Source organism: Lynx rufus, unplaced genomic scaffold (genome assembly GCF_022079265.1).
Source record: "Lynx rufus isolate CCGP_SWC_20201006 ecotype Redwood Valley unplaced genomic scaffold, mLynRuf1.p SCAF_21, whole genome shotgun sequence".
Taxonomy (NCBI): domain Eukaryota; kingdom Metazoa; phylum Chordata; class Mammalia; order Carnivora; family Felidae; genus Lynx; species Lynx rufus.
Window position 1 is genome coordinate 10,962,209 of NW_025814836.1, and position 14,885 is coordinate 10,977,093.

At 38.4% G+C, this 14,885-nt stretch overlaps 1 protein-coding gene across 1 annotated transcript in view; it reads left to right on the plus strand.

Annotated features, from left to right (window-relative positions):
• Positions 1-14,885, plus strand: part of TTC23 (tetratricopeptide repeat domain 23) — an 82,070-nt gene that overhangs the window by 21,240 nt on the left and 45,945 nt on the right. The window contains exon 5 of the mRNA XM_047086525.1: positions 9,007-9,184. Within this exon, the coding sequence (XP_046942481.1) occupies positions 9,007-9,184 (178 nt within the window). The remainder of the gene's footprint in view (positions 1-9,006; positions 9,185-14,885) is intronic.

Genomic DNA, 14,885 nt, shown 5'->3' on the forward strand with positions numbered 1-14,885 from the left:
TTGAAAAAATGTTTTTAAGGCTTTTTAAAGTAATCTCTACACCCACCTTGGGGTTCGAACTTACAACCTCGAAACCAAGAATCACGTGTTCTACTTACTGAACCAGACAGGCACCCCAAGAGTCTGTTTCCTGATTTTTCTCTCCCTCTCTCTCTTTTTCCCCTTTGCTCATTTGTTTTGTTTCTTAAATTTTACATATGAGTTAAGTCCTATTTTGATATTTGTCTTTGACTTAGTTTGCTTAGCATTTTCATTATATTCTCTAGCTCCATCCATGTCATTGCAAATGGCCAGATTTCATTCTTTTTTATAGTTGAATAATATTCCATTGTACATATATACCACATTCATCAATCAGTGCACACGGGTTGCTTCCATAATTTGGCTATTGTAATTAATGCTACCATAAACATAGGGGTGCATGTATCTCTTTGAATTAGTGTTTTGTATTCTTTGGGTAAATACAGTAGTGTGATTGCTGGATAGTAGGGTACTTCTATTTTTAACTTTTTGAGGAACCTCCATACTGTTTTCCAGAGTGGCTGCACCAGTTTGCATTCCCACCAACAGTGCACGAGGGTTTCTTTTTCTTCACATTCTCACCAAACACCTGTTGTTCCTTGTGTTGTTGAGTGTAGCCATTCTGACAGGTGTGAAGTCATAGCTCATTGTAGTTTTGATGTGTATTTCCCTGATGGTGAGTGATGATGAACATCTTTTTACATGTCTGTTGTCTATCTGTGTGTTTTCTTTGGAGAAATGTCTGTTTATATCTTCTGCCCATTTTGTAACTGGCGGGGTGTTGACTTTTATAAGTTCTTTATATATTTTGGATACTAACCCTTTATTGGATATGTCATTTGCAAATATCTTCTCTCATTCTGTAAGTTGCCCTTTAGTTTTGTTGATTATTTTCTTCACTATGCAGAAGCTTTTTATTTTAATGCAGTCCCAATAGTTTATTTTTGCTTTTGTTTCCCTTGCCTCAGGAGACATCTCTAGAAAGAAGTTGCTTTGACTAATATCAAAGTAGTTACTGCCTATGTTATCCTCTAGGATTTTTATGGTTTCAGATCTCACATACAGATCTTTAAACCATTTTTGAATTTATTTTTATGTATGGTGTAAGAAAGTGGTCCAGTTTCATTCTTTTGCATGTTGTGGTCCAGTTTCCCAACAACATTGGCTGAAGGGATGATCTTGTTTTCCATTGGATATTCTTTCTCATTTTGTTGAAGATTATTTGACCATGTAGTTGTGGGTTTATTTCTGGGTTTTCTATTCTGCTCCACTGATCTATGGTGTCTATTTTTGTGCCATTACCATACTGTTTTGGTTACTACAGCTTTGTAATGTACATTTAAGTCTGGAATTGTGATGCCTCCAGCTTTGCTTTGCTTTTTCAAGATTGCTTTGGCTATTTGGGGTCTTTTGTGGTTTTAAACAAATTTTAGGATAGTTTGTTCTAGTTCTGTGAAACATGCTCTTGGTATTTTGATGGGGACTGCATTAAATACATAGATTGCTTTGGGTAGTATAGACATTTTAGCAATATTTGTTCTTCCAATCCATGAACATGGGATGTCTTTCCATTTCTTTGTGTTGTCTTCAATTTCTTTCATCAGTATTTTATAGTTTTCAGAGCACAAGTCTTTCACCTCTTTGGTGAGGTTTATTCCTAGTATCTTATTCTCTTTGGTGCAGTCATGAATGGGACTGTTTTCTTAATTTCTCTTTCTGCTGCTTCATTATTGGTGTATAGAAATACAACAGATTTCTGGACATTGATTTTGTATCCTGCGACTTTACTGAATTCACTTGGCAGTTCTAATGGGTTTTTTTTTTGGTGGAGTCTTTTGGTTTTCTGTATATTGTATCATGTCACCTGCAGATAGTGAAAGTGTTACTTCTTCCTTACTGATTTGGATCCCTTTTATTTCTTTTTGTTGTCTGATTACTGTGGCTAGGACTTCCAGTGCTGTGTTGAGTAAAAAAGTGGTGATAGTGGACATCCTTGTCTTTTTCCTGACCTTAGCAAGAAAACTCTCAGTTTTTCTCCATTAAGGATAATGTTAGCTGTGGGGTTTTCATATATGGCCTTTATTATGTTGAGATATGCTCCCTCTAAACCTATTTTGTTGATGGTTTTTATTAGGAGTAGATGTTGTACTTTGTCAAATGCATTTTTGGCATCTATTGAAATGTTCATATGGTTCTTATCCTTCCTCCTATTGATAGGTTGTACAGTGTTGATTGATTTGCAAATATTGAACCACCTTGCAGCCCAGGAATAAATCCCACTTCATCATGGTAAATGATTTTTTAAATGTATTGTTGGATTTGGTTTGCTAGTATTTTGTTGAGGATTTTTGCATCTATGTTAGTCGGGAATATTGGCGTGATTCTCTTTTTTAATAGTGTCTTTATCTGGTTTTGGTATCGGGGTAATACTAGCCTCATAGAATAAATTTGGAAGTTTTCCTTCCTTTTCTGTTTTTGGGAATAGTTTGAGAAGAATACGTATTAACTCTTTTTAATTTTTTTTTATTTTTTATTTTTTTTAATTAAAAAAATCTTTATTTATTTTTGAGAGAGAGAGAGAGACAGAGTGCTAGTGGAGGAGGAACAGAGAGAGGGAGACAAAGAATCCGAAGCAGGCTGCACAGAGCCTGATGTGGGGCTTGAACTCACAAACTGTGAGATCATGACCTGAGCCAAAGTCAGATGCTTAAACTACTGAAACACCCAGGCGCCCCTTAACTCTTTTTTCAACGTTTGGTAGACTGGGGCGCCTAGGTAGCTCAGTCAATTAAACATCTGACTCTTGGTTTCAGCTTAGCTCACAATCTCACGCACAATTCCTGAGTTCCAGTCCCACATCCAGCTCTGTGCTGACAGCACAGATCCTGCTTGGGATTCTGTCTCTCCCTCTTTTTCTGCCTCTACCCTGCTCATACACATTCATTCTCTCTCTCTCTCTCTCTCTCTCTCTCTCTCTCTCAACAAATAAAACTTTAAAAAATGAATAAGTGTTGGGTAGAATTCACCTGTGAAGCCATCTGATCCTTGGACTTTTGTTTTTGGGAGTTTTTTGATTACTAATTAAACTTATTTGCTGGTTATTGGTCTGTTCAAATGTTCTATTTCTTCCTGTTTCAGTTTTGGTAGTTTATATGTATCTAGGAATTTATCCATTTCTTCCAGGTTGTCCAGTTTGTGGGCATATAGTTTTGCATAATATTCTCTTAGAATTGTTAGTATTTCTGTGGCATTGGTGATTATTTCTCCTTTCTCAATTGTGATTTTATTTATTTGAGTCCTTTCTCTTTTTTTCTTGGTAAGTCTGACTAGAGGTTTATCAATTTTATTGATTTTTCTCAAAGAACAAGTTCTTAGTTTCATCGATTAGTTCTGTTGTGTTTTTTTAGTTTCTATATCATTTATTTCTGTTCTAATCTTTATTATGTCCTGCCTTCTGCTGGTTTTAAGTTTTGCTTGTGGTTCTTTTTCTAGCTCCTTTAGGCATAAGGTTAGGTTATTTCTAGCTGCCCTTTTTCACTTGATGATTGGAACCCTTACATACTGCTGATGGGAATATAAAATGGTTTCTGGAAAATAAAAAATGGTTTCTGGAATATAAAAATGGTTTCTGGAAAATTTTTACAAATCATATTTCTGGTGAGGGACCTGCATCCAGAATAAATAAACAACTCCTACAACAATAATAACAAGACAACCCAATTTAAAGACAAGCAAAGTTTCCAAATAGCCATTTCTCCAAGGAAGATATACAAATGGTCAATAAGCACATAAAGAGATGTTCATCGTCATTAATCATCAAGGAAATGCATATCAAAACTACAGTGAGATACCACTTCACACTCACTAGGATAGAGGCTATAATAATAATAAAGATAGTAACAAGTGCTAGCAAGGATGTGGAAAAATTGGAACCCCTACATACTGCTGGTGGAAATATAAAATGGTGCAGCTACTTTGGAAAATAGCGTCAGTTTCTCAAAAGTTTCCATATAGAATTACAATATGATGCAATAATTTCAATCCTAGGTAAATACCCAAAGGAAATGAAAATACACATCCACATAAAAACTTGTACACAATGTTCATAACAGTCAAAAGGCATAAACCACCCAAATGTCCTCCAAGGAATGTCTGTGCTGAGCAATGAGTAAATAAAGTGGCCAGTGAACTGTATGACACCACTCTACCATCAGAATGAGGCTAGAACATTCATTGCCACATTTTGATATGTGATTAAGTGAAAGAAACAGGTTATAAAACATTATGATTCTTTTAAAAAATATGTGTGGAAAATATCCGGAAAGGTGTGTATCAAGGTGTACAGTACTCATCTTTGGATGTCGTGATTGTATAGTTTTTATTTTTATTTTTCTATCTCTTTTTTTTAAATGACGGATACGTATTATTCTTATAATAAAATATCCTCAACATTTTTAAAAGCTTAGCTGGATAAGAAAATGCCTTCCACACTGGCACATGAGTTTGACTGATTATCCTTATTATTTGGACTTTCCAAAATCTTCTGCGGGTGGGAGTGAGACCACAGTTGAGCCTGTTTCAACAGGAGAACAGCCCGAGGCCGTGGCACTCAGTTCCGTATAGACTACCGGTGGGGAGGGGAAGGAGTGAAAGGTATGACGATGTATAGGCATTTAATGCCAATCTATACAACTTGCTTCAGTTTGCAGAGCATTTTAGACATCTTCTTGGGTTCTCACAACAACCCTATTGGACACCAGTGTTGAGATGAGGAAACCAAGGTTCAGAGATGTTTTGTTCTTGCCCAGGGTTGTGTGGCCTCATCACCAAGAATGCTCAAACTATGGTTGGGGTTTTCTACTCCTGCTGCAGCACTTGTAACTGACTGTCCTGCCTCTCATCTTGAGTCCCTCTTTTTTTTTTTAATATTTTTAATGTTTATTTATTTTTGAGAGAGAGAGAGAGAGTGTGTGTGTGTGTGTGTGTGTGTGAGCAGGAGAGGGGCAGAGAGAGAGGGAGACACAGAGTCTGAAGCAAGCTCCAGGCTCCATGCTGTCAGCACAGAGCCCAATGTGGGGCTTGAACCCCCAAACCGTGAGATCATGACCTGAGCCAAAGTGAGACACTTAACTGACTGAGCCACCTAGGCAGTCCCTGTGTCCCTCTTTTTATAAAATTTTCTCCAAGAGTCTGGTATTTGAAAGATCACTTTCTGATACCTGAAAAAGTGATGTGGTGTTAACCTGGGGTGATAGGCTGTGCTTTTGGCTAAGAGAGTAGTAGGTTAATGGTAAAAAGGAAGAGCAAATTGTCCCTGTTCTCCACCATTACAAACTCTCAAATACTTTTCTTTAGTGTTCTATCTTGGGAAAGGAAAAATTGTTATTGTATGAATTCACTTATGCCTTGTTATTGTTTACTTTTCTATATATTTTTTTGCATTTGTAAGCTTGATTACTAAGCTTTGAATTTTGCTTTCCTTTAAAACTTTTGCTCAAACGAAATCATCTTGTATTACAAACATTTTGTATTTGCTTCATTACCCTTCCATGATTTTTACAGCAGCCTTGGAAACAAAAAATCCATTCTTTATTTCCTTGGCACATGTTTCATCACCTATGAACATGAGAAAGGAAGAAGGTGATTTTTTTCCCCCTTTGCTCAAATATCTGTGGCATTGTTGGAGTTCTCAAGGTTAAATTAGATGGAAAAAATTTGAAGTCATTTTGGAAGTATGTAGCTTTCTCTGGATTCTAGACCTGACTTTGGCAAACTTCTTCTGTAAAGGCCCACACAGTAAATATTTCAGGCTTTTTGGTATCCACTGCATTGCAGCTACTCAGCTCCACCATTATAGTGCTACAGCAGCCATGGGCAATGTGTAAACAAGTGGGTGTGGCTGTGTGCCAATAAAACTTTATTTACAAAAAAAGACAGTGAGCAGATTTGGTGCACAGGCCACAGTTTGCTGCCTCCTGTTTTCAGTTGTCTACCAGGAATCTCATTTTTGGGCTAAGTGATTTGTTATCAGCCATATGTTTCAAAGCCTTGTTCTGTCACCAAAGATGCAAGTGGGCTTTCTCTTCAAAAACAAAATATGATACTTACAATGCTAATTATTGCTCACTACATCCAAAGTTCAGTAAGAGTCAGAAGACAAGCCCAGTATTACTAGGTCGCCTACTAATCTCTTCCTTTCTAAGATTAAGAGTTGCTGCAAGCTGGAACCTGGACCCGACTTGGTCCAGGAACATATCCCTGACCATCTCCTGTGTTTCAACTTCTTCCCATTTGTAGAACACATCCAAGTTCATAAGCTATTCCATCAGCATTTTATTTCACTGTTGCCATCGGAAGCGTAGATCTGAGCAGCATCTTCTATCAATCAATTTCTTTGAAATTTATTACAGAGCAAAAATAGTTGTGCAAAATGTCCAGTAACTGAGTTAAAAACAAGACCTATATATTTGTGTGTGTGTGTGTGTGTGTGTGTGTGTGTGCACGCGCGCGCGCGTGTGTGTGTGTGGTTTCCTAGTCACGTGCTCATATTATGTCTCAGTTTACCCATGGGCAGCTGGGAATTATAAGGCCTTTTTGTAGTAAAGATGCTAGGGTAAGGGTAATGTAGAAAGGGTTGGTGCCTTTCATATGAATCTTATATGTAAAATTTTTCCATGCATGAAGAAAGTGTCTATTTCTTAGCAAATATTTTAGAGAAGGTTGTTTTTAAATGCCTACTATTGTGTTTGCTAAACAAAATAGACAGATATATATTTTTTACGTGACAGTTTTATCCCAAGAAGCTAAAGAATCTTTTCCCAACACCACCTTTACTTACAATTTTTTGGTTAACATTTTTCTGATGTAAGTACAATATAATTCTGATGTAAATACAATAAATGTAAATACAATAAAATTCTGATGTAACACAATTTAAATTTTTTTAATGTTTCATTTACTTTTAAGACAGACAGAGACAGAGCATGAGTGGGGGTGGGGCAGAGAGAGAGGGGGACACAGAACCTGAAGTAAGCTCCAGGCTCCAAGCTGTGAGCACAGAGCCCGATGCAGGGCTCGAACTCAGGAACCGTGAGATCATGACCTGAGCCGAAGTTGAGATCATGACCTGAGCCAAAGTTGGACACTTAACCAACTGAGCCACCCAGGCGCCCCACAATTTAAAAAATTTTTAATGTTTATTTATTCTTGAGAGAGAGAAAGAGAGACAGACAGACAGATCATGAGCAGGGGAGGGTAGAGAGAGAGATACACACATAGAATCTGAAGCAAGCTCCAGGCTCTGAGCTATTAGCCCAGAGCCCAACGCAGGGCTCGAACTCATGAGCCTCAAGATCATGACCTGAGCCTAAGTCAGACACTGAACTAAGTCATCCAGGCACCCCAGTAATACAATTTTATAGAAGATAATTTGGGAAATTTAGAAAGCATAAGCAAGACAGGTAAAATCACTCACAACCAACTCCTTCCAGATAACTATTGAATGGTAACATTTTAGTGTCCATTTAGATATCTCTTTATGCATATATGTACATATAGATTAGATATAACATTTTCACCTGCATAGGATATTATAGAAAGCATTTTTTGTATTCTGCCTTTTATACTTTTATACTTCTATGTTGGTAAATATGGATCAACATTAACTTTAATGGCTATGTGGCATTCTACAGTATAGATATGCTTACTGTAATCTGCTTGAATGATCTCCTATTGGTGTATTTTAAGTGCTTTGTACTTTTCCACTATTACAAAGAGTGCTTAGGTAAACATTCTTATACATATCTTCTTGCCCTGCCAGAGTATCTCTTCAAGATAAACTACTAAAAGTGCAATTAGCAGAAATATGTGTGTGCTTTTATATACATACATATATATATATAATTTTGATATAGAGATGTTTATGCTCAAATTATATTCTTTCTAACAGTTAAAGAGAGTGCTTTATACCCTCACCAATACTGGAAAATTTCTGTAATTTCTCAACAGATCAGTTATCAGCATCTTGGCATCCTTTATGGTTGTTATTATTGTTTTGTTAAATATTTTATGATTTTATAGCCAAGTCCTGGAAAGAGCCCAAATGTCCGTCAACTGATGAATGGATAAAGAAAGTGTGATTTGTATATACAATGGAATACTGCTTGGCAATGAGAAAGAATGAAATCCTGTCATCGCAGTGATGTAGATGGAACTGGAGGGTATTATGCTAAGTGAAATTAGTCACTCAGAGAAAGACAGATATCAAATGTTTTCACTTATATGTGGAATTTGAGAAACTTAACAGAAGACCATTAGGGGAAGAGAAGGGGAAAAAATAGTTTCAAACAGAGAAGGAGTCAAACCATAAGAGACTCTTAAATGCAGAGAACAAACTGAGGGTTGATGGTGAGGTACAGGAAAGAGGGAAAAATGGGAGATGGGCATTGAGGAGGGCACTTGTTGGGATGAGCCCTGAGTGTTGTATGTAAGCGATGAATCATGGGAATCTACTCCTGAAGCCAAGAGCACACTGTATACGCTGTATGTTAGCTAACTTGACAACAAATTTTTTTTTAAGTATTTTATGTTTTTTAAACCAATACCTGCATGGCACCTACTATATGTCAGCGACCATTCTGGGCATTTTTGTGAGTGTTGACTAATTTAATCTTCATTATAGCCCAGTAAAGGAAGCATTGTTATTATTCTTAACTTAGAGATGAGGAAGAGGTAAAGCAACTGGAAATTCACACATCTAATAGGTAGTAGAGCCAGGATCTGAAACTTCTTGGTTATTCTGAAGTCCATCCTCCTGACCACTATGCCCTGCGGGCTCCTGGGAAAAACAGAAACTTAGCTGGCTAGGAAATGAACCTGACAACAGGGGTCAGAGAGCCAAATCCTAACCACCAGATCGCCTATTTTTCCCACCTATGTGTCTTCTATTTCATTATTTAAAAAATAATATCTCTGATGATTTTTTAGGATGTATCAAAGTCAGAAAAAATCAAAAGAAGCCCTGCCCCACTATCAAGAGGCTTTAGAATACACTGAGATCAGTCGAGGTGAAAAAAGTCTTGAATGTGTACCGATATTGAAGGAATTGGCAGGTGTAGAGCGAGCCCTGGGAGTTCACGACGCATCCATCAACCATTTTCTACAGGTAAGCCGGAACATACTGTCCCCCAAAGCTCTTCTGGACTCAGTGCTTCTCATAGACACAAGTGGAACAGCAGCTCTGAGAATGCCTGGTTTTGTTATTTGCTCTGGATATGTAGAACACTTGTCCTGGAGTAAATGTTCAACAAACATCTTCATATAGATGACCAAGTGGATGAGTGTGGGACAGTGGTCCACTGTTACCAGGTACATGGTCCTCAAACAGCCTGAGACTCCCTGAAGATGGCTTTTCTCGTATTAGGGGCATAAGTCAAGTCTTATTTCCTGAAGTTCTTTATCCTTTCATGTTTATCTATTTAGAGCTTATGTTATCAAGCTGATGAGGGTTTTTTTCTACTGTACTCTAAAATATTCACCTGAAGCTGCTTGGAGTTGTCATTTATTAGCTGCTGATATACTTTGTCATCATAGGATTCCTGTGTGAGTGTGTCAATCGGGGTTCTACAGAGAAACAGAACCAATAGAATACATACATAGAAAGAAATAAAGAAATTGATTTTAGAGAATTGGCTGACACAATTGTGGGGGATGACAAGTCCAAAATCCATAAGGTAGGCAGGCTGACTGAAAACTCAGGCAGGATCTCTATGTTATAGTCTTGAGGCAGAATTCCTTCTTCTCTATCACTTATATGTGGAATTTAAGAAACAAAACAGATGAACATATTGGGGGGGTGGAAAGAAAAGAGAGGGAAATAAACCATAAAAGACTTTTTTAATTTTTATTTTTTGAGAGAAAGAGAGAGAGCACACATGCACCCATGTGAGCAAACGGGGGGAGGGCAGAGAGAGAGAGAGAGAGAGAGAGACAGAATCTTAATTTTTTTTTCAACATTTATTTATTTTTTTTTTTGGGACAGAGAGAGACAGAGCATGAACGGGGGAGGGGCAGAGAGAGAGGGAGACACAGAATCGGAAACAGGCTCCAGGCTCTGAGCCATCAGCCCAGAGCCTGACGCGGGGCTCGAACTCACGGACCGCGAGATCGTGACCTGGCTGAAGTCGGACGCTTAACCGACTGCGCCACCCAGGCGCCCCGAGAAAGACAGAATCTTAAACAGACTCCATGCCCAGCACAGAGCCCAGAGTGGGGCTCAATCTCATGACCATGAGATCATGACCTAAGCCGAAATCAAGAGTTGGAGGCTAAACTTATTGAGTCACCCAGACAACTGAAAGAGACTCTTAAAGAGATTTCAGAACAAACTGAAGGTTGATGGAGGGAGGTGGATGGGAGATGCGCTTGATGGGTGATGGGCATTAAAGAGGGCACTAGTTATGATGAGCACTGGGTGTTATATGTAAGTGATGAATCACTGAATTCTACTCCTGAAACCAATATTGCAGTGTATGTTAATTAAGTAGAATTTAAATAAAAATTTGAAAAGAAAAATAGAAGAATTCCTTCATCTCCAGGAAACCCCAGCATTTTGCTCTTTAGGCATTCTACTGATTGTATAAGGCCCATTCACATCGTTGAGGGCAATCTCCTTTACTCCAAGTCCAATGTAAATGTTAAAAATACATTCACAGCAACATCTAGACTGGTGTTTGACTTAAAAACTGGGCACCATGGTCTAGCCAAGTTGACTCATAAAATTAACCATCACAATGACTTTGATGTTTTTATATTCATCATCTGCTAAAAGCCCATGTTAAATTGTTTTCCCAGAATTTTTCCCTATTAAAGTTTTAAAATATAGACCGAACTCATTCTTGTTATCTCAAATGAGATGCAACAATCTGGGACTAAGAGTTCCATATTGTTATTTCCTTTTTAAGTTTGACCATTTATAGCCCATCCACAGTTTATTAGAATGTCCCATTCTGTCACTCTATCTGGATTTTCTCTCTTAATTACTGTCACCCTGTGACATATTTTTATTTCTCATTTATAGATAAGGAAGTCAAGAATTAGAAAGGTTGAGGGATATGCCTAGGCATACCCTCCGTGCCTATAAATGGCATAACCCAGATTCAAACCCAGTATTTTTTAGAAAGATTGTTCTGGCTGGTATGTAGGAGAATGGATCAAGGAAGATGTGCCAAGAACATAAGTAGATCAGTTAGGAGACTATCAAAGTAGCAAAGGCGGAAGTTGATGGCACCTTGGACACGGACGATGATAGTAAGGATGCAGAGAAGCAGATGGTTTGACAAAGATGTAGGAGACCTAATTGATGAGATATGGAGATTGATTGGATGTGGAGAAAAGAAGGAATAGGGAAGAATCAATGATGACTCCTGAGTTTCCAGTCTGAACAACTGTGTGGATGTTTGTGCCAGTTACAGTGGGGGAGCAGGAGTGACAGGTGATGGAGAGATGGTGAGCTTAGGTTTCAATGGCGAGTCTGAGGTGCCCGTGAGGCATATAGGTGGAAATGCCATCTAGTCAATTAGATAATCAGCACTAGAGCTCAGAAAATGGGTCAGGAATTCATCTACTTGTATGCAGTAATTGCCTTGGGAAAGGATGAGATCACCCTGGGAGTGAGGGGGTTATTGAGTGAGAAGAGACAAGGACATGACAGAGCCTTGAGTAACTTCAGTGTTCATTGGTCAAGTCAAGAAAGATAACCTGGCAAAGAAAGCAAAGACGAATTTGGCAGAAAAAAACATGAGGAAAAGTGAAAGCTGTATTTTCTGTGTCCTTTAATACCATGTGCTATTGTGAAGGACACAGAGCTGTTGGGAGAATAAATGAGTTAATATTCATAAAGTGCTTAGCACAGTGCCTGATATATAGTGCTACACAAGATTTTTAACATTTCTCTCTTTTCTTTCCTTTCCTTTGTTATCTTTTTCTTTCTCTGATGACTTTGTCGAGGGAAACAGGGCAATGATGAGGCAGAAATCAGATTGTATGGTGAGTGAGATGTGAGGCAGCAAAGGTAATAAACATAGGTACCTGTTTCCCAAAGTACTGAGAGGTGAGGAAGGCCGGCCCAGGCAGAGGGAAGAGTGTGTGCAAAGGTCTGAAGGTGAGACGTAGCTTGACGTTCAGGGAACTACAAGAAATCCCCTCTGCCTGGGCAGTGGGAATGGTGAAGGTGGTCAATGGGTGTCTTCAAGCAGGATGTTGAAAGTCATGCTGAGGAATTTGAGCTTCACCCTAAAGGCAGTTCAGTGTTTCCAAGCAGATAGATTGACATCATGAGATTATCATTCTAGAAGGGTCACTATGTGGTATGCAGAGTGGACTGGATGGGAGAGAGAGAAGCAGGGAGGTCACTCAGGAGATGGCAGCAGCAGGCTAGGTAGGGGATGATGACACCTCAACTCAGGTAGTGACATGGAAATAAAGAACGTGGACAGACTTCAGAGATGCTTGGAGAGTAGAAACAATGGGTGTGGGAGTGGGGGAGTGAAGGAGGTGGAGCAGTCTAGTGTTATGCCGGGTTTCTAGCTAAGGTCACTGTGCTGCTGGTGGGCCCATTTACTGAGTGCAGGAACACTCAACGGGCATGCCATTTTTTGTTGGTAACAATAATCCTGAATATTCTTTTTTGTCGTTGTTGTTAATTTATTTTGAGAGGGAGAGCTTGAGCAGGGGAGGGGCAGAGAGAAAGGGAGAGAGAGAGAATCCCAAGCAGGCTCCGCACTGTCAACGCAGAGTCAACTTGGGGCTTGAACCCATGAACCTTGAGATCATGACCTAAGCCCAAACCAAGAATTGGATGCTGGACTGACTGAGCCACCCAGGTGCCCCTATTCTGAATATTCTTAGACAAAAGGTTTTTTTCTTTGATTATTTGCTGGTATAAAGTTCCAGAAATGAAACCACTAGGAGAAAAGATGTGAATATTTTATAGTTCTTGCTTCAGATTGACATTCTGAGGTTATGTTGATTTATCTCACCACCAAAAGTGGGTTTTGCTTTGTTCTTTGTTGAACCAGTTTCACAGCAACCTTGCCAACTCTTTTACACTATTCTACTCCCACATTGTAGAATAGAGGCTCAAATTTAATTTAAAATGTTTTTCTTAATTCAGTTTTCCTAAATGTTTCCTGATTATATCCAGATCTGCCCTTAAAATCTCATTGCAATCTTTGCTATACCAGCTTCTAAAGTTCAAAGACATCAAGTAATAATAGGCTCAGAGTCCCCCAGCAAGGGTCATTACCAGTAACAAAATTCACTGGAATGAAAGATAGGTGGCTTCTAAGACCTAACAGTATTCAATGCCAAAAACTTGAGTTTGGTTTAGAAAAGCATTTTCCAAACTGTGTTCCATAGGATACTAGCACCTCACAAGAATTCACAGAAATTCATAGGTCTTCCTAGAAAAGATGTCTGTGGTTAAATAAATTTGAGAACTATTAAGTTAAAATTAAACAGATGTCCCTAAGACATGGTTTTACATACAGTGCATTAAAAATCTTAATGTGGATTGTGAATGCAAATGAGGGTCAAATACATCTGTGACACACTAGTGTTGCCTGGGCCATAGTTTAGGAAACACTGGCTGAAAGAAATTGGAATTTCTAAAGGCAGGGATCATCAAAGGGATTCAAATGTAAGTGCTACTTTCCAGTGTATTAGGTCTTCCCACTCCTAGGAACCCTTAGTACTATGTGAAGGGAAAATGGGTTAGGTAATGCCTCTTGTCTGTAGGGCCCAGATTCACCATTTTAAAGTACTTTGTCATATTCATTCTATCTATTTATATAGACATACACACACACAGACACGTACATATATGCACAGAGTGGTAACTATTTACATTTTGTAATCATCTGAAAGTATTTGAATATACCATGTCCTTTTATCCCTGAGTACTTAACAAGGGTATTCTCTTATGTAATCGCAGTACAGTTATCAAATTCAGGAATGTTCATGTTGGTACAGGCCATATTCTATTTTGTCAGTTGTCCCAATACGGCCCCTTATGTTTTTGTATTCATTTAGTTGTTATGCGTCTGGTCTTTAATCTAGAATGGTTTCTCAGCTTGTCTTTGTCTCCTTTGACATTGAAATTTTTGAAGACCATAGGCCAGTCATTTGTACCTTAGTTTGGGTTCATCTGATATTTTCTTGTGACTAAATTTGACAATGCATGCCCTGCTAGGATACTACAAAAGGATATTGTATTTCTTAGGGTATTGCCTCAGGAGGCACATGTCTACCTGTCCTTCATTAGTGACATTAAATTCATCACCTTATCACAGTGATTCTTCCCTGTATAATAACTATTTTTCTCCTTGCAGCCAATAAGCATTCTGCAGAGAGGCATTTTTAAGACCATGTAAATATCCCACTCCTTTTCAAATTTTCTGTACACTTAGCATTGATGAATCTTTCCCAAACCAGTCTTTACTGTGGTGGTTGCAGATTCATGACTTTCCATTCTGCCATTCCATCCACGTTTATCAGTTGACATTCTCCTGTTACGAATGTCCCTTCCTCCTCCCACCAAGTTATTTACTTGTTGCGTGTGTGTTCGCTTTTTTCACTTAACACCGTATCTTGGAAATCACTTTATAGCAGTTCATTCATTTGTGCAAAAATATAATATCCCGTTTTAGGCACCTAGTGTGTTTTGCTCAAATAGTTTTCTGTTTGGGCATTTAGATAGGTTCCTATATTTTGTAATTATAAGTAATGTTGTAATGAATAATCTTACACACACATATTTTTATATTGTTGCAGTCGTATCTTCAGGGTAAATTCCTAGAAGTGGGACT